Source organism: Gorilla gorilla, chromosome 2 (genome assembly GCF_029281585.2).
Source record: "Gorilla gorilla gorilla isolate KB3781 chromosome 2, NHGRI_mGorGor1-v2.1_pri, whole genome shotgun sequence".
Taxonomy (NCBI): domain Eukaryota; kingdom Metazoa; phylum Chordata; class Mammalia; order Primates; family Hominidae; genus Gorilla; species Gorilla gorilla.
This window is the reverse complement of record NC_086017.1, coordinates 52,257,356-52,280,653: the sequence shown is the minus strand read 5'-3', so window position 1 is coordinate 52,280,653 and position 23,298 is coordinate 52,257,356. Positions and strand designations below refer to the sequence as shown.

At 42.7% G+C, this 23,298-nt stretch overlaps 1 protein-coding gene and 1 long non-coding RNA gene across 2 annotated transcripts in view; one reads left to right on the top strand and one right to left on the bottom strand.

The window, feature by feature from the left end:
• Positions 1–5,946, bottom strand: part of LOC129532331 (uncharacterized) — a 40,705-nt gene extending 34,759 nt beyond the window's left edge. The window contains exon 1 of the long non-coding RNA XR_008678025.2: positions 5,716–5,946. This is a non-coding gene — a long non-coding RNA (uncharacterized lncRNA). The remainder of the gene's footprint in view (positions 1–5,715) is intronic.
• LYZL4 (lysozyme like 4) overlaps positions 1–14,450 on the top strand; it is a 49,736-nt gene extending 35,286 nt beyond the window's left edge. The window contains exon 5 of the mRNA XM_055381388.2: positions 14,031–14,450. Coding sequence (XP_055237363.1) covers positions 14,031–14,100 — 70 coding nt within the window. The 3' untranslated portion in view covers positions 14,101–14,450. The remainder of the gene's footprint in view (positions 1–14,030) is intronic.
• The last annotated feature ends 8,848 nt before the right edge of the window (positions 14,451–23,298 follow it).

The following is a 23,298-nucleotide window of genomic DNA, read 5'->3' as shown; positions in this document are numbered from 1 at the left end:
GGCTCGCTCATTTGGCAGGATGGCTCCCAGTGTATTGGGCAAACTTAGCCATTTGGCTTGACTTTTGACTGTCTTTAGGTAAAGTAACCAGGGCTTGTTTTCCAAATAAGGCAAGCAGAAGCTAGAGAGGCTGAGGAAGTTGCTGGATGTCACAATAACAACTGTTAGATCGACAATTCTACAAAAGTCTGTCTGAAGCTGAGTTGGTGTCTTTGTGCCATTCAGCAGGATAAGAGCACAGGAGAGAAGACAGGTTAGAACTCAGAATGGCTCTTGGTATAGCTGAAGAACTGCTTGTGGAGGGGGGGGATCCTTGATTTTTATGCACCAAAAAGTCAGATACTAGGCCAGGTACAGTGGCTCACACCTGTAATCCCAGCACTTTGGGAGGCTGAGGTGGGCGAATTGCTTGAGCCCAGGAGTTCAAGACCAGACTGGGCAACATGGTGAAACCTGGTCTCCACTAAAAATACAAAAAATTAGCTAGGTATGGTGGTGCACCCCTTTAGTCCCAGCCACTCAGGGGAGCTGAGGTGGGAGGATGGGTTGAGGCTTCAGTGGGCTGTGATCATGCCACTGCACTCCAGCCTGGGCAACAGAGTGAGACCCTGTCTCAAAAAAGTTAAAAAAAAAAAGTCAAATACTATGAATGCCAGAAAGGAGAGAAAATAATTGAGGAGCAATTAGAAAAACTTAATTTATTGTAAGAAAATACGCAATGCAAGGTGTGATGCTCTGTGGCTCCTGTCACTTGGCACCAGTGGCGAGGATACAGCAGGGACAGGTGGGGACTGAGGTGAGCTGAAGGGAGGGCCGTATCAGTGTTGTTGATTCTGTAATTTTTCAAAAACAGCTAGAAATCCTGATTTTGATATTAAATCTCCCAAGTCGTAAGTGTAACTTCAAATTAATTCATACTGGCTCAGGATATCGGTGGCCTCGACAGTTGGTTGGCATGAAACCATCACTAAATCCCAAAGCTGAGTGAAAAGTACTGTGCTGTGGGGGTTGAAAATTCTGACTACAGTGAAGAATAGATGAAGAGGTCAAGAAGTACTTACAAGAATAATATTTTACCACTAAAAAGAAATCCATTTCAACTATGTCACCCCCTGCACTTGGAGTGAATAATTTAAAGGACAGGTTTTGGAACCAGAAAAGTCTGTTGCTGAATCCCAGCTCTACCACTGATTTGCTCTGCAACCCACAGCAAATCGATCAACCCTTCAGTGCCTTTGTTTCCTCACACCTTAATTCCTGAGCTTTCAGTGCAATAAGATATATGAAAAGCAAGATAAGGAGCAGATGGAAGGTTCTTAAACAATGGTACTTGCTAAAATAGCAATACTGAGAATTATCATTGTGATAATAATGATAACTATTATCAGTAAATTTATAAACCTCGAGGAACACTCTACTGGGAACTCGGTTTCTAAAAGTTATTTTCCTGGGTGTTTTTTCCATGAGGATGATGAGGCACTTTGGTCTTACTTTTTCATTTCATTATCCTTACATTTAGAAGTCACAAAGCCTAACCCATATATATATATATATACATATTAGCAAATATATACATGTATTTGTATTTCTGTCTGCAAAGCATTCAGGGAACTCAAGTAATCCATTCAAATTCAAACCCAGTGGGAATTTCTGACACTGGACTTTAACAGCTTAAGGCATCTCAAAAAGCTTCTATCTACTGACCTTTAAGGGAAGGTGTGCTTTGGGAGGATTCACACAGAATTCAGCCGCTTTCTGATGCACAGGGCTTCTTAATTCCATTCTTCATCCCTTCCTGATTGTGCATGTCTTAGTGTGCTACTCAGCTTAGCCCAATCTGTAGCCATTGCCGGCAATGAGAAAAGTGGTCGTTCTTAAGGTTCTCCCCCAAGGACCTGCACACACACATGCACACCCTCCCCCACGCCCATGCTATGGCTAAAGCTAAACAGCTTGTACTAAGTGCTGGGTAAGGGTGTGTGTGTAAAATAGTAACCCTTGTGTTTTGGAAAGAGTAAGAAATTCTCTCAACACAGTCCCATGTTGCCCTAGGTCATCCCAATAGAGAGAAAGCTGATCTGCTACAAATGTGGCTGGCACCCAGGAATATAGAGTTTGGGGCTTCCAAGGCAGCTGATGACAAATGTCCAGGGCCCTCACCTCATTCCTGACTCAGTTTCCACCTCCCCAGGCTCTCCGCACCAGCTCCAAGCTTTTAGGTTTTGCATCCTAACTCTTTTTTTGTTTTTATTTTGAGACAGAGTTTTGCTTGTCGCTCAGGCTGGAGTGCAGTGGTGCAATCTCAGCTCTCTACAACCTCTGCCTCCAGGGTTCAAGCAATTCTCCTACCTCAGCCTCCCAAGTAGCTGGGACTACAGGCACTCGCCACCATGCCCTGCTAAAATTTTTTTTTGTGTTTTTGTGGAGACAAGGTCTCACCATGTTGGCCAGGCTGGTCTCAAGCTCCTGACCTCAAGAGATCTGCCCTTCTCAGCCTCCCAAAGTGCTGGGATTACAGGCATGAGCCACCACACCCAGCCATGCATCCTAATTCTAGCCCAGTTGGGACATAATATGACAGCCCTGGCTTCTCCTGATGAGCTTTGGAACCTTGTAATACATGCTATGGTTGCCCCACACTGACCTTTCCCATGCACATGGACCCCATATGTCAATTGCCAGCAGCTGCAACTTGCTGCCCAAAGCAGGCTTTCTCAGGCTTCTTAAGCCCATTAAGCTGTTGCAAAGAGCAAGTTGTGCTGGAAAGTTAAGCCCCACTCCCCAGCAGCCATGACCAATGGTGGATGGGAGTTGGGGTGGATAAATACCTCAACTTCCTCACCCTTTGCTGGCGGGGACAATGCTGAGGCATGCTCCACCCTGACTCTTAAAGGTGCCCAGAACTCTCACTGTTCTCAGGGTAACCTACACATTAAAGCCTGCTGTATCGCTGTCTTCCTTTCTGTAACTCACTTCCCCACTGTCATACTGGTGTTTCCCAGAATCACCTCCAAATCAACTCCTTGTCTCAGGGTCTGCCTCTGGCAGCCCTCTTTCTTATCTTATGCAGTAACACAGTATTCACTAACCATCGCTATATGTCAGACACAGTATTCATCTCACATCAACTCTTTGAGGCAGGTGCAGTGATCACTCGCACCTGACAAATGAGAAAATGGAGCCCACAGAACCAGCAAGTGGCAGAGTTAGGATTTGAATTCAAATCTTTCTGGTTCCAAAAGTCTTTCCTATCCCATCACATGATGCTCACCTGATTCTTTTCACTCTGGGTCTCTCCCCTGCCTGACCAAGCCCTGGCTACCAGGACAGAAATGGACGTGGCTGACCAGTTACTATGACACCAATTATCACCAGAAGTAGGAAATTGTAGTTCAGGAACCAATTGTGTTGAGACAGCTGGCTCCAGCCCACAGAAGCAGGCAGCACTATTATTTTAAGAATCCTCCTGGCCACAGAATAGCAGCCTTTGTGACTGTGGAGGTTGGCACAGGAACGGTGATGCCCTCCCTATTAACAGGCTGTGTAGGAAGACCCAATGGAAAAACCCAGCTTGGAGGCTCTCTAGTCTGTTTTGTCATGGAATCTTCTACTCCTTGTAAGGAATAGAGAACTGACAATTTGGAGGTCTGGAGTCCAGTTCCCATCCTTGCCTTTATTGTCTGCATGGGTTTCAGATTCCTGCTTCCCTACACCAAACCTCAGTTTCATGGATTATATGTACTGAGCCTGCAAGCATAGGCCATTGTGGTCCCATCAACTGTAACATTAAAAACTGTGTGAATTTTAAGTGTCGGGTGCTTCATTTGGATGTTTCTCAATAATATTTGGTCTGTGGTTGACACCCAGGTCTTGGCAGCTGTCCAAGACCCAACTTCATCTTTGGACAAGGTGAAAAAATCATGGCTATGTTTCATCCAGATCAAAGGAACCACGTGATTGGCCAGGAATATATCTCTATTACGTACTCAGATTCTAGAAAAGATGGGCATTTGTTCATTCCTGTATTCAAATAACCCTTTAGAGTACACCCTTGTTCCAGGCCCTGAGCTTGGCATATGAATACAAAAGTAGACAACACAGGACCCTTGATTTCAAGTGTCAGGAAATCCCACTGGAAAGTGATTAATGGGGATGAGTGACATTGAACAAGATTTGGTATTTCTCTGCCTCCCCGAGTGCTGGTCTCCATAAATTCTCCTCTAGTAAGGCAATAAACCACAGCAGCTCTTTAGAGAAAGATAGGCACCATCCAGACTAGGACAACTAGGGCAAGTGCATCCAGTAGTACAGAGGGGAGGTGGGAGTTCCAGGGGAGAATCAGGAAGGACTTCCTCAAAGAGGTGATGTTTAGAAGATTCACAGGACTCAGCAGTTGAAGATAGAGAGAATGCTGCCACCAGACCAAATGTGTGCAAAGTCCTCCAGGGAGGAAACAGGGAAACCTGTTCGGGACACAGGTTGTTTCAGTTGGATGCAGCCGAGGCTCCCTGAAGACAAAAGGAGATGGGGAAAAGGCTGGAAATGACCATTCAGATCATATGAGGAAGGTTCTGAATTCAGATGGAGACATAGTCAATTCTGGAGAGGAGATTTAGTAGACGAACTCTACCAGTCAGCATTCTGAGTTGCAAGCAACAGAAATCCATTCCCACTAACTTTAGCAAAGAGAGGAATTTATTAGAAGAATGTAGTAAAGCCTGAAGATTTGAAAGAAAAGCTGACCAAGTGGGCCTCAGAAGATACAAGTATCGGGACATGTAGAAGGAAATAGTGGTAGTGAGTAATGAGCAGTGTATTAGTTAGGTATTGCTGCAATAAAGTTGCCTAACAAATAGTCCCTAAATCTTAGTGGTTCACAACAACAAACATTTCATTTTTCTTTTTCATTGGCCTGGAGATTGGCTGGCATGACTCTACTTCAGGCCACAGCTGAGTTTAGGTCTGTAATACGTATCTCTTTGTTCTCCCTGGACCAGGGGCTACCTGGGACTTTTATTTTCATAACAGAGGGCAGAAGAGCAAGCCAAACCACAGAAGAATATTTAAGGCCTGTGTTCTGATCAGGCTCAGTAATATTCCCTTGGCCAGGGCATGTCCTGGAGAAAGAGAAGGAAAAATAAGGAGGTGGGAGTCCATGGTGGTGGGGTGTCTGTGTGGGAAGGGGGTGGGGTTTCAAGGGAAAATGCTGTAACTACTAAATAGGGGCAGTGTTGCCAGTGGGATTGCAGTATACTGAAGTCCAGCAAGCCAGCTACAGTCCCTTCCTCTACTCAGAATCTTAGTGACTCCAGAACTCTAGTGACTCCAGCTTTTCCTTACATCTGATGATGGATGCAGAACATCCTGGAAGTGTTAATATTATCCCCCAGCTTCACAGCGTGGGAACCCCTGGAGTCTTTGTTTTGTTTTGTTTTGTTTGAGATGGGGTCTTGCTGTGTTATCCAGGCTGGATTTGAATTCCTGAGCTCAAGCAGTCCTCCCACCTCTATCTCTCGAGTAGCTGGGATTACAGGTATGCACCACCACACCCAGTACATATTCCTGCTCAGACCCAGGTGGTAAAACTGAACTCGCAGGGAGCAGCCTGCATCCCCAAATGCTTGCATGAAGCCTCAAGCCTTGTGGCCCCCCAGAACTGACCAGGGTCCCAAGAGATCAGATCATGCAGGGGTTGTGGGGTAGGGGAGTTAAAACCTCTTTTCTGGATCCAAGTCGAAAGCATTCCACTTGCCATTGCCCCTCCGGATGGGGAGCAAAGCTCCCAAAGTTTGATGCTGAAGCCATCAGCCCTCCCCAACTCTGCGTCTGGGCCTCCGAGAGCCTGGAGTTCCTCTGGGAGGACAGCTTGGCGACTGCATCCTGCTAGGCGCTGCACCTTTGGCTGCTCTCTAGTTCAAACATAAAACTTTTTATTCCAACTGGTGATTTTCCTCTCTTGGCCAGGGCCAAGGCTTCTGTTTCTATAAGCAGAGCCCTGGTTGCTAGGTGACAGCCTCACTTCAGGTTCCAGAGGCAGCTAAGGCAGAAATGAACCAAAGACATCTGAAGCCTTCACTTTAAAGACAAAATATGAAACCAAAAGAGAAAATAAGACCCTAAATTAATTGGAGAGTTACATAACAACCAGACATGGTTCTGATGTCCTTCCTACCATGCCGCCAAGACCAGTAGGATATATTTAAATGTATTTTTCAAAATAGGAAAAAAGTAGGAAGTTAAACTGATAAATATAGTTGGCTTTTGACTGAGAAAGGAAACTTCTAATTACATAGCTTTTCCAAGCTCCACAGATCAGATCTATACCTTCATTAGGCTTTGAGTCTTTGTGGAACTTATTAAAACAATTAGATCTGCAGAGAACTGCAGCCATCAGCGTTTCTCACAGCTGTGCTGGGGATTTAAGCTTTTCATTAAAATTGGATGGAGGCTTGCAAATCAATAAGAAATAGATGAACATTCCAAGTGAAAAACGAGTAAAGAATGTGAATAGGCAATTCACAATAGAACCGCAAGTGGCCAATAAACAAATAAAAAAATTGTCAAACTCATTAGCAGCTGAGGGAATACATTAAAACAATAACGAGGACACATTTTTAATCTACTAAATGGCAAGTACTTTTTTAAATGATAGTATACAGATGGGTGAATATACTATGGGTGAACTGCCATTTTGCTGCACTTGGTTAGAATACAGTTAGAGAAGACCTTTCTAGAAAGGAATCTGGGCACATATTGAAAGTCTTAAACATATGCACACCTTTTGGCTGAGCAATATGGTGCCCTTATTTACAAAAATGTTCACATAGTATTATTGATAGAAATTTGAAAAAAAAAATCTATCCAACAATGGAATATTAGCTAAATAAAAAGAAATCACTTAAATACAGGCATAAGTATTCTCAGATTGTGAAAGGGAAGAAAAGCAGGTTATAAAATTCCATATATGTCATGAGTTCATTTTGTAAGTGAAAAAGAAGGTGGTATACACCTGCATAGAATACTATCAGCTGGATGTTCTAAAACGTTCTCAGCCCATGGAAACTTTAGTATCTCAGCAATTCTTTACAAAGCCCCTAGACACCCCTCGACATCCTCGCCCCACCAAATAAAAACCCAACAGTTTTATTTGTTAAGTAGTTGGATCCAAACAACTTAATAGTAGTAATTAATCTGTGGCCGATAGCTATTACTATATTTCCATTAACTATTTGAAATACCCCATAAGTTTACTGCAGAGCCCTGGGGCTCCACAGCAACTAGTTTGGAACTGCAGCTGTAAACCAAAATGGTCCTAATGGTTAAGAAAGAGGGTTCTGGAACTCAGGCTGCCTGTGTTGGAATGTGGGCTCTCGTTTGCTAATCAGTGGTCCTGTGCAAATTGCTTATCTTTCCCAGGCCTCCGTTTCCCCATCTAGCAAATGCAGCTAAGAGTACCTGCCTCTTAGGATTCTTGTGAGACCTGTGAAATGCTGGGTGCTCCACTCTCAGCAAGAAATATCAGCCACTGTTAACTCTTGCAGAAGACTGTAGGTGACTTTTATTTTTTTCCTTATGCTTTGTTGAGTGTTCCAAATATTACATAATAAACATGTATTTCTTTTGTAATGAATATTTTTTAAATGTTTAAATTAAAGAAAGATAGCATTTTAGCTCACCCTGTCCCGAGCACTGTACCCAGCAGAGCCAAGGATAGAATAGGTCACACACCTTGGCAATCATTCAAGAAAGCCCCTCATATCCTGCCTTGGGAAAGCAGGACTTCCTTTGGGCATCTTATTCTTTAGAAACACTGGACAGCTTAGCTGCCTCTTCCCCAGCCACAGGCATCCCAGCCTTTGCCATGGCTCCCATTGCCACCTCTGCTGGGAGCACCCTTGACCCTCCTGTGCCTGGCCTGTTCTCATGCCCTCCAGCCAACTCAGTCCTCCAGCCCAGTCTTGATAGGCCTTGGAAGCTGTCCTTGATGACTTCATCTTTACTATATTGAAATTTTCCATGTCTGTGTCCGTTATTCCTCCCACCTCATGCTTCCTTGATGGGGAGCTATATGAGTTTCATCTGCCTGTACTTAATAAACATTTGTTGACTTGAACATTTGCTTCTTGGAGGGGCCCAAGTATCATATCAGGGATTTATATTTGTTGTTGTTATAGTCCTTGGGGACAAGGTTGCCCTTGGCACACTCAATTTTGTCAGAAGGGTAGGGATCCTGGTAGGGGGTCAGTGGGCAGGCAGCTGTCTTCTAGGGTATGTGTGTGGGGTGCTTTATTGGGTCATCGAGGCAACCGGTGCTTCAGCCCTGGGCTTAGGGAAGCATTGACTATTTCTGAGAATGAATGGCTAGCTAGAAGGAGCTGATCCCCATGGCACTGGTCTAAGGCCACCAGGCCATCATATCCACACAAGCCATCCACAACTGATTGCTGTCTATTCACTTGATCACTCGGCAAATGGTGATTAAGCACAAGCTATAAACACAGCCCTGCACCAGAAACTAGAAACGAGATCAGAGGTGGGGTCTAGGTCTCATGGCGAGACAGACACAGACACCAGTGTGGGTTGTTCATGGATTAATTATTTCCCAATCACTTCTTTGTGTTTTCTGTCTCTCCCACTGGAATGTTGTGTTTGCAGTTGCATACCCAGGGCCTTAAAGCAGGGCCTGGCACATAGTAGGTACTTGGCATGTTTGTCTAATGAAATGAGTAAACAGCATTTGAGTGTGAGGGCTGTGAGCCCCAGCCCAAGCCATGGCTGCTGGGATGGAAGTGTGAACAAAGCCTGCTGAAAACCAAGGCTGGAGATGGAGAAGAGACAGAGAAAGGAGGGGATCGTTTGGTGTGAGGAAGATTAAGACTCTCCTGCCTGGAGGGTGACACTGGAGTCAAGATGTAAGGAGGAAGAGAGGAAGGGGAAGCAGGATCCCAGGCAGTGGTAACAGCCTGAGCAAATCAAGAGTGAGGGCTTCCGGGGAGGGAGACCCAGCGCAGCAGTGGCATAGCTTCTGCCTGGTGCCACCACAACCTCCCCTCCTCAGGAAGTGTGCCAGGGAAGAAAGGCAGCCCCAGGCCCACTCAGTGCTCACTGCTCTACTCCCCGTGTTCTGGCAATGGGCAGTGGCTTCCAAGGCTGGGGCCTCACAAGGTGGATTCTGAAAAGATCAGGTCAAAGTTTCGACAAATGGGAGACACACACGAGGGCCTGCCGTTCAGAAGCACTTCCTGGAGGTCCTGAGACAAGCCCCAGGGACAGGCCAATTGGTCTGGCATCCTTCCTTCCCATCAGCCTCCCAATGTGGACAAACATGGCCTTTTATCTAGTGGCTTGGGGAGAGAGAAGTCTCCTTCCCCTACCCTTCCACAATTCCCCACTCCCTAACCCCAGTGCCTGGAACAGAGCAGCCTCTCCAGAAGTAGGTACGTTTAACTAAGTAGAGTAAAATCTTCCCAGTTGATATGAAATTGGAGGTAGAGGGCTTGGAGTGATAAGGTGGAACTTCTAAGTAGCTGTTTACTTATTTAAGTTTTAAACTAAAATTGTCATTATTTCAATACACAGTATATGTTTATTACAGAAAATTAGAAAAATGCCAATAAGTAAAAATTTAAAAAATGTGAACATCATATTTCTACTACTTAACTGTTACTGTTGTAACTTTTGTCTAGAGCATACCCTTTGTGGTAGATTAAAATATTGGTACCAATTCTCCATTCCCCTGGAGTAGTATTATATATCCACACCATGTCGTGGCCTTGTGGTGGGTAGACTAAATCACTCTGCCCCTTGATTTTGCACCTAGCTATGTGACTTGCTTTGGCCAATGGGATGTTAGCAAACAGGGTACAATTAGAGGCTCGATGTGTTCTCACATGGTTGACCTTGCCAATTTGCACTCTAGCCTCTCACCAAGAAAAGGATGTGCCTCAGGTAGGAGTTGGTCCAAGGAGGATGAGATGCACATGGAGTAGATCTAGGTTCAACCTTCAGCCCAGTCAAGGCCAGCCTAGATAACTACAGAGAACCTACAGATGAGAGAGCATGAAATAGACGCTTATTATTGCATGCCACCCAAATTTATTTTGTTACACAGCATTTTGTGGCAATTGGTGACTGATACACCCTTTAAGATATTTTTCTATACACATTTGTAAGCCAAAATAAAATCATACTATGCAGTTTTGTAAGCCACTTGGTTCCAATCTTATATTTAGATAAATTTTTATTAATACTCAAACCATATTCAAATTTCCCCAAATTACCATGAAATACCCTTTATAGCTGGTTTATCCAAACCAGTTTCAAATCAAGGACCTGACATTGCATCTGATTATGTCGTTAAATCTCTTTTAGTCTAGCACAATCCCCTTTTGTATGACACTGACATGTTGAAGATGAACATAGTTTGGCTAGAGTATGCTGCGTGCTTCATAGCACAGCACTTTGGGGAGCCATAATGCCCAGATGACCCTTTTGTCTAGCTCTCACATACAAGACAAGGCAAGACCAAGGCTAAAACCTGACCAGTTATATCAGTAAAGTCACAGTAGGCCACTTTTAGACTTAGGCAGCTTATTACCTACTAAGACAGTGAAAGGAAGTATGCTAAAGGTACCAGTTACCCATGGTTCTTGTGTCACACGCCAAAAAGATGACACTGAGGCTGGGCATGGTGGCTCATGCTTGTAATCCTAGCATTTTGGGAGGTCAAGGTGGGAGGTCCACTTGAAGGCAGGAGTTCGAGACCTGCCTGGCCAACATAGCAAGACCCTCTCTCAAAAAAGAAAAAGAGGCAAGCACAGTGGCTCATGCCTGTAATCCCAGCACTTTGGGAGACCGAGGCGGGCGGATCACCTGAGGTCAGGAGTTTGAGACCAGCCTGGCTAACATGGTGAAACCCCGTCTCTACTAAAAATACAAAAAAATTAGCTGGGCGTGGTGGCGAGTACCTGTAATCCCAGCTACTTGGGAGGCTGAAGCAGGAGAATCACTTGAACCCAGGAGGCAGAGGTTGCAGTGAGCCAAGATCGTGCCACTGCACTCCAGCCTGGGCGACAAGAGCAAGACTCCGCCTGAAACAAAAAAAAAGAAAAGAAAAAGGAAAAGAAAAGATGACACTGAAACAAAAGGGGCCAGATAATTGCAATGCAGGTTGTAGGATACCCCATTGCTGAGGAGTCAAATGTAGACTGTAGTTAAGTGGAGTTATATTCTGCAGCAATGTTCTGAGGCAGGGAGCAACAGGGGTGGAGCAGAAAGCCCCATACCTCATCAGTGCCGGGGAGGCCATGAGAAGCTCTCCCATGACTGCCTCCCAGGGGAGATAGGGAGGTAGGTGGGAGATGGCCCCACAACCGCTCTTTTCTTGCCTCTTACCATCTCGTGTTCTGGGAGGGTCACAAGGTGTTCTACCAAGACTCAGATTAGCTGTGGCTCAAGCCTTTGCCTGTGTGGGTCATGCCAGGTCACCGCATCACAGTGGAGCTGTTTTCCTATACCTTCCTGACTGAGCCTAAATTTCACTGTTGGGAAAGGGTGATGATGGTCTGAGTCCTTCACTAGAGACGATCCGTGTAATGTTCCTATGGCACCATACGAACGCTTAGTCCCATCAACCATTCATCTGATGATTGTAGTAATAAATACTTCTTGCTTGAATCAACCATTTTCATAGTGCTGGTGAAATGATGTTTTTTCTGTCCGCCCTTCCTTCTACATCTGTTACCTCAATTCTTCTGTGACATAGAGCTTTCCTTCAGCAACTTGGGCTATCTGGTTCCTCTGAAATAAATTTTCAACAGAGAATGTGGGATTGATGCTTGATTTTTACAACCGCATTTTCCAACATTTTATTATAAGGAAATTTCAAATACACAGCAAAGTTGAAAGAATAATACTGTGAACACTCCTATACCCACCAACTAGATTGAACAATTGTTAACATGTGTATATATTTTATTTTTGCTGAAAATAGATTGCAGATATCATGATACTTCACCCCTAATTATTTCAGCATGCATCTCCTTAGAATAAGGATATTTTGCTACATAAACACAATGTCTTTGTGACTCCTAAGATAATTAACATTAATCCCTAATATCACCCAACATTAGACCCAAATTTAAATTTCCCCAACTGTTCCCCAAAAATGTATTTTATGGCTGTTTAAAATAAATAAGTGAAGTTTAATCAAGTTTCATGTATTACAATGGTTATGTCTATTTATTTTATCGTAGAATAATCTACTTTTTTTTTCCCATGGAATTTATTTTTAAAGAGACCATGCCAGCTGTTTTATAGAATGTCTCACATTCTAGATTAATTTAATTGCTTCTTCACAGTTCACTTGACTTGTTCTTCTACCTCCCTGGGTTTCTTTTAGATTCAAATTTTGTCCAAAAGCTTGACTGGATCTCAGTTAAACAATTTTGGCATCCTGGGTAATGCTGTTTCTTTCATGTTGCATCTTTCAGGACATACATAGTGTTAGGTTGTCCCATGGTAAAGGTTGCTACGTTGAATCACTTAGTTGAGTTAGTGACTACCAGATTTCTCCATTATAAAGGCACATTTCCCCTTTGTAATCTATGGGGTGATACTTTGGCAGTGTAGATATGCATTCTCCAACAGCCTTTCATTATCTGCTATGGCCTGAATATTTATGTCCCCCCAAAATTCATAAATTGAAACCTAATTCCCAATGTAATGGTATTAGGAGGTGGGGCCTTTGGGAGATGATTAGGTCATGAGGGTGGAGCCCTTGTGAATGGGATTAGTGCCCTTATAAAAGAGGCCCCAGAGAGCTGACTTGCCCCTTCCAACACGTGAGGACACAGCTAGAAGTTTCCATCTATGAAACAGAAAGCAAGCCGTCATGAGACCCCAAATCAGCTAGTGCCTTGATCTTGGGCTTCCCAGCCTCCAGAACTGAGAAAAATATAATACATTTCTATTGTTTATAAGCACCCAGTCTATGGTACCTTGTTATAGCAGTTCAGTGAACTAAGATAACCTCCATGAATTGCCTGAATTTGTTATTACATTGGGGATCGTCAGATGGTGCCTTTCTAAATCTATTGTTTCTTCTGTTTATGAACTGGCATTTTTCTGTAAAGAAGAGCTTCCCCTAATTAACTGAGGATGAACTAATGTTCCTACACACAAATAAGCAGGATGGATGTCTTTTTTGTTTTTTAATTATAATTTTCAGAATAAGGACTTGGTATATTAGTTATCTTCAAGGGCAGCAATTAATATTTTTTCTTTTTTCCTCTCTCTTATGGTTCTCTGTTTATTCAGTGTTTTATAATAAATTGTAGTCATTGTCAAACTGTTTCAAATTTGGCCACTGGGAGGGCTTGCCAACTGGCTCTTGTGACATGTTCCTAATGTACACCTCACCAAGATCCTCATTAGTTAAAATTCTTTTAATTAAAAAAGGAATACAACAAAAGGGAACCCTAATAGAAACTACGGACCTTGGGTGATAATGGTGCGTCAATATAGGTTCATCATTTGTAATAACTGCACCACTCTGGTGTGGGAGGTTGATAGTGGGAGAGGTCGTGTATTTGTGGGGCAAAGGGTATATGAGAAATCTCTGTACCTTCTCCTCAATTTTGCTGTGAACCTAAACCTGCTCTAAAAAGATAAAGTCTATTATTTATTTATTTATTTAGAGACAGTGTCTCACTCAGTTAACCAGGCTGGAGTGCAGTGGCGTGACCACAGCTCACTACAGCCTCAACCTCCTGGGCTCAATCCACCCTCCCACCTCAGCCTGACAAATAGCTGGAACAACAGGTGTGCACCACCACACCCAGCTATAAAAAAAAATTTTTTTAAGAGATGGGGTTTCACCATGTTGCCCAGGCTAAGTCTATTTCTTTAAAAGAGGAATACATTAATTTTTTTTATTAGAAAACATTAAATAATAATTATATAGAATACAATATAGAAGTATAGAAGTCTTTCACCTCTCTTCTGTCCTTCCTACCCTCCCTTTCTCTCAGTCCCTTCTCAGAAGTAAACACTGGGAGCCATAGAAGACACCACTGTATCTGCACCCTTGGTTTGCTATGAAGATGTGAAAAAGAATGAGGAAGACCTCCATGTGTTCCTATGGAGTGACTACAATACATGTTGTTAGATGGAAAAAATCAAGCTGCAGAACAGTGTATATAGTATGTTACCATATGTAAAAGAAAGGTGGAGAAATAAGAACATATACACACATATGTTACATACACATATTCATTTGCTTAGTTTTACAAAAAGAAACACTGGAAAGATAAACTAGAAACTAATAAAAATTGTTGCTCATGGGAGGTGGAATGGGAAAAGTGAAGGAGGGGATACGAGTGGAAATGAGACTTCTCTGAATACGGCTTTTCACATAATTTTGACTTTGCATTCAAATTTTACATATTCACAAAATAAATTAAATCAAAAAGAAAGAAAAGACAAACTTGAAAATTGAAAACATATCAGGCTTGGCTAAAGGAACCTAATTGCGTACCAAATTAGTAACACAGATATGCCGAGAAAAGAAAAAAATTCAGACATCTCTAATACAGTTCTCTGGTTCTAGTCCTCTGTGAAAAATATTCCAAGAGTAAAAAAAAAACTGCACACAAATATTTAAGGTTACTTTGTAATTGTATTAGTACTGGTAATAGTGGTTTTTAACTTTGGAAAATTTTTAAGTATATTGTAAGATTAAAGCAAAGAAGTAAATTCCTGAAACTATTCTATCTATGTATATTAGAGAATAAAGAAAATAAGTAAATATATTCTAATAGTATTAAGAATCAAAAGATTTTTAGAGTAAGAAAAAAGCGATTTATATACAAAATACAATAGATTTAATGAAAACCTGAAATGTTACATTTGAATTGGAGTAAATATAAACTCATAATTATATATATTATATATAATACATATATTTTTATTTTTTCTCTGTCAACTGAAAGGCCCTAGAAGCAATAACACCTCAGTATACCAAGTCCCCAAATCTTAGCTTCTAATAACAGTACTGACTGGGTGCCACTGGTGGCTCACGGCTATAATCCCAGCAATTTGGGAAGCCAAGGTGGGCAGATCACTTGAGGCCAGGAGTTTGAGACCAGCCTCGCCAACATGGCAAAACCCCATCTCTACTAAAAATACAAAAATTAGCTGAGCGTGGTGGTGGGCACCTGTAATCCCAGTTACTCAGGGAGCTGAGGCAGGAGAATTGCTTGAACCCAGGAGGTGGAAGTTGCAGTGAGCCGAGATCATGCCATGCACTCCAGCCTGGGCAACAGAGCGAGACTCCATCTCAAAAAATAAAAATAAAACAGTATCCTTCCCCACTCTAATGAATGATGGCTCTTTTAGGAAATAGCTGATTCCAGGGAAATACAAGAGGAATCTCATAAGTCTGGTTGGTCCAGAAATGCTTAAAGATGAATGGGACAAAGTTTGTCTGAGACTGAGGGAATTTTCTGCACACGGGACTTCCAGTTTTAAAACTGGAACAAGTAGGTCACTCTATCAAATCCCCTGTGGATGGACATTTGGATTATTTCTAATTTTTGCTATTATAACTAATGTCACTATAAAAAACCTCCTGCACATGTTGCTTTGTATCTGTGGACGTGTATCTTAAAGGTGAATTTCTGGAAGTGGGATTGCTTAGGTTGGCTAAAGAGTAAATGAGTCTGTAGCTTTGTTAAATGTCGACAAGTTCTCCTCTGCAGGAAGTGTACTCTCTTGCCTGCCATTATTTGCCCCAGTGCAGGGACCTGATCCAGCAGGAACAGAATATCTCATGCCACACTTAGGAAGAAGGATGCAAATACCCCTGAGATTTACTCGTAGGGAGTATAAATGACTAATATCAGCCTCTTTCCTGAGTAATGATTTTGTTGGTGGGAAAGGGGGCAGGGAGGAAAAGATGCATTGATATCCTTGTGGGAGGCCCTAAATCCAGACTTCTCCTGCTTACAGGTTTTCCCTGGACTAGACCTGTGCTTTCTGCCTGAATTTCTTACCCTCTGATAACTTACGCAAATGAGATTGCAGATTCCAACCCTTTAACTCTATAACCCATTCTCTTTGGCATCCAGACCCCCTCTACTAATTAATACAGGGCATTCTCATTTCCCCAGGTCTTCCTTTTTGGGCCCTTTGCTTATTGGTGCTATTGGATTGGTACCTAGGCAGCATAAGAGGGCCTCCCTTCTCCATCCCAGCATTCCCACCTGTACTGGGACATGGTGTTTCTTCTCTTAGGACTGTCAATAGATATTCAGGAGAGGACCCTGTGTCCATTTACAAAATAGCAAAATGCCTCCCTAGTCCTGCTGTTCCCAATTTTTTGTTTTCCTCCCAGCAAATATAACATTTACATATTGATAGTGAAGGAAATAACGTATACAGTGGTCCAAGACAAAGTGCCTTGAATCGGTTTAGGTCAGCAAACTACAGAAAAAAACAGGATACACTAGGCCCCTGCTTGGATAGCCAATGCCTGCTTGTCGCGCACCTCCCTGCACCACCCCTGACCCCGTTAGTTGCCCCCACCCAAACCAAAAAAGTTTAGTCTAAGATGAAAGTTTACTAGCCTGCAAAATAGCTCGCTTTGTCTATTCTCATCAGCCTGCCCAGCTACTTAAGTCATAAGTCAAATACTTAAAGAGCCCCTGAGCTGACTAGGAATGCAACGCATTGTGGGCTGCAACAAAATGCAGCAAGACAACCCCAAAGAAAACACCTAAGCCCCAGCCCAGCAACTGACAGGTGACGTGTGGGAAGATTGTGACCCCATAGTAGTCAGCCTATGAGGAACTGGGGGAGGCACCTGTGCACTAGGGGGTAAATTGTTTGTTGTGACTGTGCTGGGTGTGCCTGCCCATCAGACACCTGATATTGCAAGATGGTCATTAAAAGTCTCACTTTCGCTGTTCTCCGGGTCTCTGAGTCCATTCTTTAAATTTGGACAAGTGAGTTTGTTTCTCACAGTAGGCATTCCCAAATTTTATGAAACCTCAAATTCTGCAAGTAAATGAAGCAATGGGCATGACAGCCTTTTTTGGCCCAATCCTCACAAAAGCATCTCATATACTTGTGTGAGGTTCAAGGCCCAGCTATGGCCCTGTTAGGACAGGCTCTGTTTGTATGACCCCCAGTTTCCTGGACATAACTTCCTTCCTCTCCCCATCAAGAAAGCATGATGTTATCGAGAGTGAGCTAGACTTATCAGTATTTACAGGAAGCAATCTCCAAGCATAATGTTGAGTGAAAGACAAGTTGCAAAAGGAAATAGAGTGTGCTAATATCTCTTGAAGACTCACAAAACAATGCATTGTTAATGAAAGACTACTTATGAACAGAACTAACATTCAGGGGTCAATGCTGGGTAAGCTGAGTGGTATATGGTTGGTTATCACTCTGGTTGGTGCCATGCTCCGTACATGCTCTTAAATATCTTCATATTTTGTCCCCCCAACCATAGTAGCGAACTATGAAAACAAGGATGAAAAAAATATACAGCATTAGAATGGTGAGTACTTCAAAAATGTCAGGAGGAGAGAAATGAGGCACAGGGAGAGAATTTAGCTTTACTTGCAACTGATTTTTGTTTCCATTCTCTTTTCTTTTTTTTAGTATTTGAAGAAATACAGGCATCATGGAGATATTGCAGGTGTCAGAACAAAATGAATTGTACAAATTTTTTGGTTTCCCAATGCATGTAAATGTTACATTTACACTATATTGTAATTTATTAAGTATACAATGACAGTATGTCTAAAAAATGTACATAGCTTAATTTAAAAATGCTTTATTGCTGAGAAAATGCTAATGATCATCTGACCCTTCAGCAAGTCATCTTTTTGCTAATGGAGGGTGTTGCCCTGATGTTGATGGCTGCTAACTGATCAGTTGGTGGTTGCCAAAAGTTGGGGTGGCTGTAGCAATTTCTTAAAATAAGACAACAATGAAGTTTGCCTCATTGATTGACTCTTTCATGAAAGATTTCTCTGTAGCATACAATGTTGTTTGATAGCCCTCTAACCATAGCAGAACTTCTTTCAAAATTGGAGTCAATCCTCTCAAACCCTGCTGCTGCTTTATCAACTAAGAATATGTAATATTCTAAATCCTTCGTTGTCATTTCAACAGTGTACACAGCATCTTCACCAGGAGTAGATTCCATCTCAAGAAACCACTTTCTTTGCTCATTCACAAGAAGCAACTCCTCATCCATTCAAGTTTGATCATGAGAACGCAGCAATTCAGTCTCATCTTCAGGCTTCACTTCTAAATCTAGTTCTCTTGCTATTTCCGCCACACCTGCAGTGACTTCCTCCACTGAATTCTTGAACTTCTATAAGTCACCCTTGACAGCTAAAATCAACTTCTTCCAAACTCCAGCTAATGTTGATATTTTGACCTCCTCCCTTAAATTGTGAATTTTTTTTTTTTTTTTTTTGAGACGGAGTTTCAATCTTGTCACCCAGGCTGGAGTGCAATGGCATGATCTCGGCTCACCGCAACCTCTGCTTCCTGGGTTCAAGCGATTCTCCTGCCTCAGCCTCCTGAGTAGCTGGGATTACAGGCATGCACCGCCATGCCCAGCTAATTTTGTATTTTTAGTAGAGATGGGGTTTCTCCATGTTAGTCAGTCTGATCTTAAATTCCCAACCTCAGGTGATCTGCCCGCCTTGGCCTCCAAAATTGCTGGGAGTACAGGCCTGAGCCACCGTGCCTGGCCAAATTGTGAAAGTTCTTAATGGCATCTAGAATGGTGAATGTTTTCCAGAAGGTTTTCAATTTATTTTACCCAAATCCATCAGAGGAATTACTATTTATGGCAGCTATATCCTTATGAAATGTGTTTCTGAAATAATAGAATTTGAAAGTCAAAATTACTCATTTCACTATTTCATGAGCTTCAGAATGGATGTTGTGTTAGCAGGCATGAAAAAAACATTAATCTCCTTGTAAATCTCCACCAGAGCTCTTGAGTGTCTAGGTGTATTGTCAATGAGCAGTAATATTTTGACAGGAATTCTTTTTTTCTGAGCAGTAGTTTCGATAGTTGGTTTAAAATATTCGGTAAACCATGCTGCAAACAGATGTGCTGTCAGGCTTTGTTGGTTCATTTATAGAGCACAGGCAGAGTAGATTTGGAATAATTCTGATGGCCCCTAGCAATTTCAGAATGGTCATGAGCATTGGCTTCAACTTAAAGACACCAGCTGCATTAGCTCTTAACAAGAGAGTCAACCTGTCTTTTGAAGTTTTGAAGACAGACATTGGCTTCTCCTCTCCAGCTATGAATGTCCTAGATGGCATCTTCTTCCAATATAAGGCTGTTTGGTCTACATTGAAAATCTGTTGTTTAGTGTAGATGCCTTCATCAATGTTCTTAGCTAGATCTTCTGGATCTCTTGCTGCAGCTTCTCCATCAGCACTTGCTGCTTCACCTTGCACTTTTATGTTATGGAGATGGCTTCTTTCCTCAAACTGTATGGACCAACCTCTGCTAACTTCAAAGTTTTCTTCTGCAGCTTCCTCACCTCTCTCAGCCTTCACAGAATCAAACAGAGTTATGGCCTTGCTCTGGATCAGGTTTTGGCTTAAAGAAATATTGTGGCTGGTTTGATCTTCTACCCATACCACTAAAACTTTCCCCATATCAACAATAAAGCTATTTCCCTTTCTTATAATTTGTGTTTACTGGAGTAACATTTATAATATTCTTCAATAATTTTTCCTTTGCTTTCACAGCTTGGCTAACCATTTGGCATAAGGGGACTAGCTTTCAGCCTATTTCAGGATGAGGAGGAACATGCCTTCCTCACTAAGCTTAATCATTTCTAGCTTTTTATTTAAAATGAGAGATGTGCAACTCTTCCTTTCATTTGAACACTTGGAAGCCATAGTAGGGTTATTAATTGTTCTCATTTCAATATTGTTGTGAATCAGGGAATAGGGAGGCCAGAGGAGAGAAAGATTGGAGAATGGCTGGTTGGTGGAGCAGTCAGAACACAGACAACATTTGTTAAGTTCACTGTCTTCTATGGGTGTGGTTTATGGTGCCCCTAAACAATTACAATAGTAACTTCAGAGATCACTGATCATAAATCATCATAACACATATAATAATAAAAAAGTTTGAAATATTGTGAGAATTACCAAAATGTGACATAGAGACACAAAGTGAGCACATGCTGTTGGAAAAATGAGACCAATAGACTTTCTTGGCACAGAGTTGCTGGAAACCTTCAATTTGTAAAAAACACAGTATTTGAAAAGCAAAATAAAGCAAAGCTCAATAAAATGAGATATGCCTGTATTTCAAAATATTACTGCTTGTTAAATGTGCATGTAGATGTTTTATATGATTCTCTACACTTGTCCATATTTTAAAAATATTTCAGAATTAGAATATTTGTATGCATATATATTTAAGAGTGAGAAGAAAGTCAGAATGCAAAGGAGTGAGAATGACATTTTAGGAATGGACTTAAGACCTCTAATTTGTATAAAGGATGAAAAGGAGGAGGTGGGAGAGAAGGAGGAGGGAGAAAAGGAGGAGGAGGAGTGTGAGGAACAAGAGGAAGAAGGTAAGGAGGAAGAGGAGGAGGGTGAAGAAGAAGAAAGGAGGAGGAGGAAAAGGGGTAAATTCATTCCCAAACACCTGCACTCTAACTCCATTAGTTACAAATTCCCTTGACCATCCATAGTGGGCTGGTAACAGATGGGGCAGTTCAGCAACCACTGAAAAGAGTTAAGCTGACCTATAAGTCCTGGATATGGAAAATGTCCAAGATGCATTCTATTAAACGAAAGAAGCAAGCACTGCATAACATTCATTGTGTGGTCGACTGTTCCCAATGATTTCCTCGGGGAAGGGGTGGGGAGTAGGGAGGCAGTGGTGGAGGAGTTCATACTTTTTTCTAGATAATTATGCATTTCTTAATGTTTTCTATTAAGAATAAGCTCATCTATTGCCTTTTTAATTGAATCCATTTTAAAGTGTTGAGGATAATGGGAGAAGTGCAGGCAAAAGACCTTAAAAGACACAAGAAAGACCTCATAGAGGAGGCAAGGCACCCTGAGGCACAGGTAGAATCTGGGATGCACAAGTAGGGTGGGAGAAGGGACAGCAGACCAGAGACATGGAGCCAGAGAGTGGGGATGGCTTCTAGGAAGGGTGTGTGGACCTGGGATGTAGGCTGGGGCCAGATTACACTGGATTGCATTATCAGACTAGGAAGCTTGGTTTCCACCTATTCCTTCCCTTCCTCAAACAGACTCCTGTCTTGAGGAGCCAGGGCTGTCTAGGCAGAGCTGGGCCCACAGACTGCAATGAGCTCAGCCCAAGGGCTGCTGGGAGATGGGCCAAGGTAAAGATCAACCCCAAATGCCATGTTCTGGAACATGGAGGTGGGTGGGAGGAGGAAGGTAGGCAGGGCCAGTGCATCCTTACCCAGCTATGATCAACTGCTGGGCACTTGGCTTGGAGCTGGGAATGAAAATACAATCTGCTAATTAAGCTAATTGTTTGAAAAGCATTTTTTTTTTGCATAGTCATCAAAAAGAGGCATAATGAGCATAAAAACAAAGGGATCTTTTATTTTTCATTAATGCCTTAATCATCATTTCAAGTACCCTAGCCCGGTCAGTATAATTATAGGCTCTTGGTACAGAACTAAAGCTAATTTCCCAAAGGACATTGAGTTCACATCTCTGTTCTGCCAGAAAGCTGGCCCTGTTCTCTCAGGAACTTCTGGAATTAGGAATGCTTCTTCTCTCTGTGCCCAGACTTGGATGCCTTTTGATCGCATGGAGATGGACATTTCAGATCACCAAGAGACAGAGACTCTGAGAAGGCCTTCTTTCTCCCTACACGGAGAAATCATTTTGTGATAGAAAAACTCAGTGCTGTAGTGAGGGCCATGGGGAATAGGCAGCCAAAAATGACAACTGTCCCCCAGTCAGTGTTGGTCTGAGGACTGCAGAGCAGGATGCAGGGTGGTCTCGCCATAAGCCTGGACGCTGATGGGTGGTGATGGAGAATTAGGCAGAATGGACACTTCTGCTGTCACCAGACTCATTGATAAGACCATCTTGAGGCAGCTGAAAGTGTTCACCCATATCCCATCAGAGACCCTTGCTATTTCAGGGCATGGTATCAGCCTGACTGCCATCAGCCATCTTTGTTGCCTGTAGGAGGGAAGGAGTGGGAAGAACCAGGGAATTACCATCTGGGCCATCCCTTAAGCCATGACTGGCAGGTGTGAATTCCCCAGCTTTGTTACCTTTCACCGTTTCCCAGGGTTTCCTCTTAAGCTTAAGCACCAGTTCCATATTGCAGTAGCTGGCATGACAGCACACACTTACTAGCTGCCTTCCCTTGCTCAAATATCTTTCTTCTTCACCTACCCATGTTCCTTCCACTTCCCAAATAAACTACTTGCACTCATATCCTTATCTGAGGGTCAGCTTCTTGGGGAGTTCAAACTAAGACCCATGTGTGAACCTTGCTGTGAGCAGCTATGTCCATATTCCCTCACACTTTAGAACATTCATTTCCTCCAAGACCTTCTGAGTCCTTGTTCACCACCCAGCCTTCTGAACTTTGCTACAGGTTTTCCCGCTGTGTCCCGCATCCTGGGGATGTGCCCCAGGAGCCTCTATGGGCAGAGGACTAGGTGGTTCTGGGGACCCTTTGCCCTGTATTAGCCTGAATGGCTATGCTTTAACCTGTTTACATATGAATTTAATTTGAAAAAAGGGTTCTGTTACTGCCACTGAAGAGAAAAGGTGATTCCCAGATGAGAATCTGCTTTTAATGAGTTGAGCTCCTCAGGATCCTGAGTTTACAAGCCTGTGCCTTTCCACCATGTAGGCCCTCATGGAGGTGTCTGCTGACCTTGCCCCATGGCTGCCACCCTGGCATCACAATAGCAGCCTGAGCAAAGGATGTGGTCCATGGCCACTTAGGCCCTCTGAAGAGAATCGAGAAAACGTTTCTCTCCCTTCCTGAATCTCCAGTCTATACTTCTGGTTCCACATCTTTCCTCATACATTCCTTCCAATCCAGGCAAATGGACTATTCACTTTTCCTATTTTGCAAGGACACTGTCCTTACTTGGCATGTGTGGTAGACAAAATAATGCCCCCCACCCAAGACATCCACTCTCTAGTCCCAGGAGCCTGTGAATGTGTTACTTCACATGGCAAAGGAGATTCTGCAGATGTGGTCAAATTAAGGATCTTGAAGTG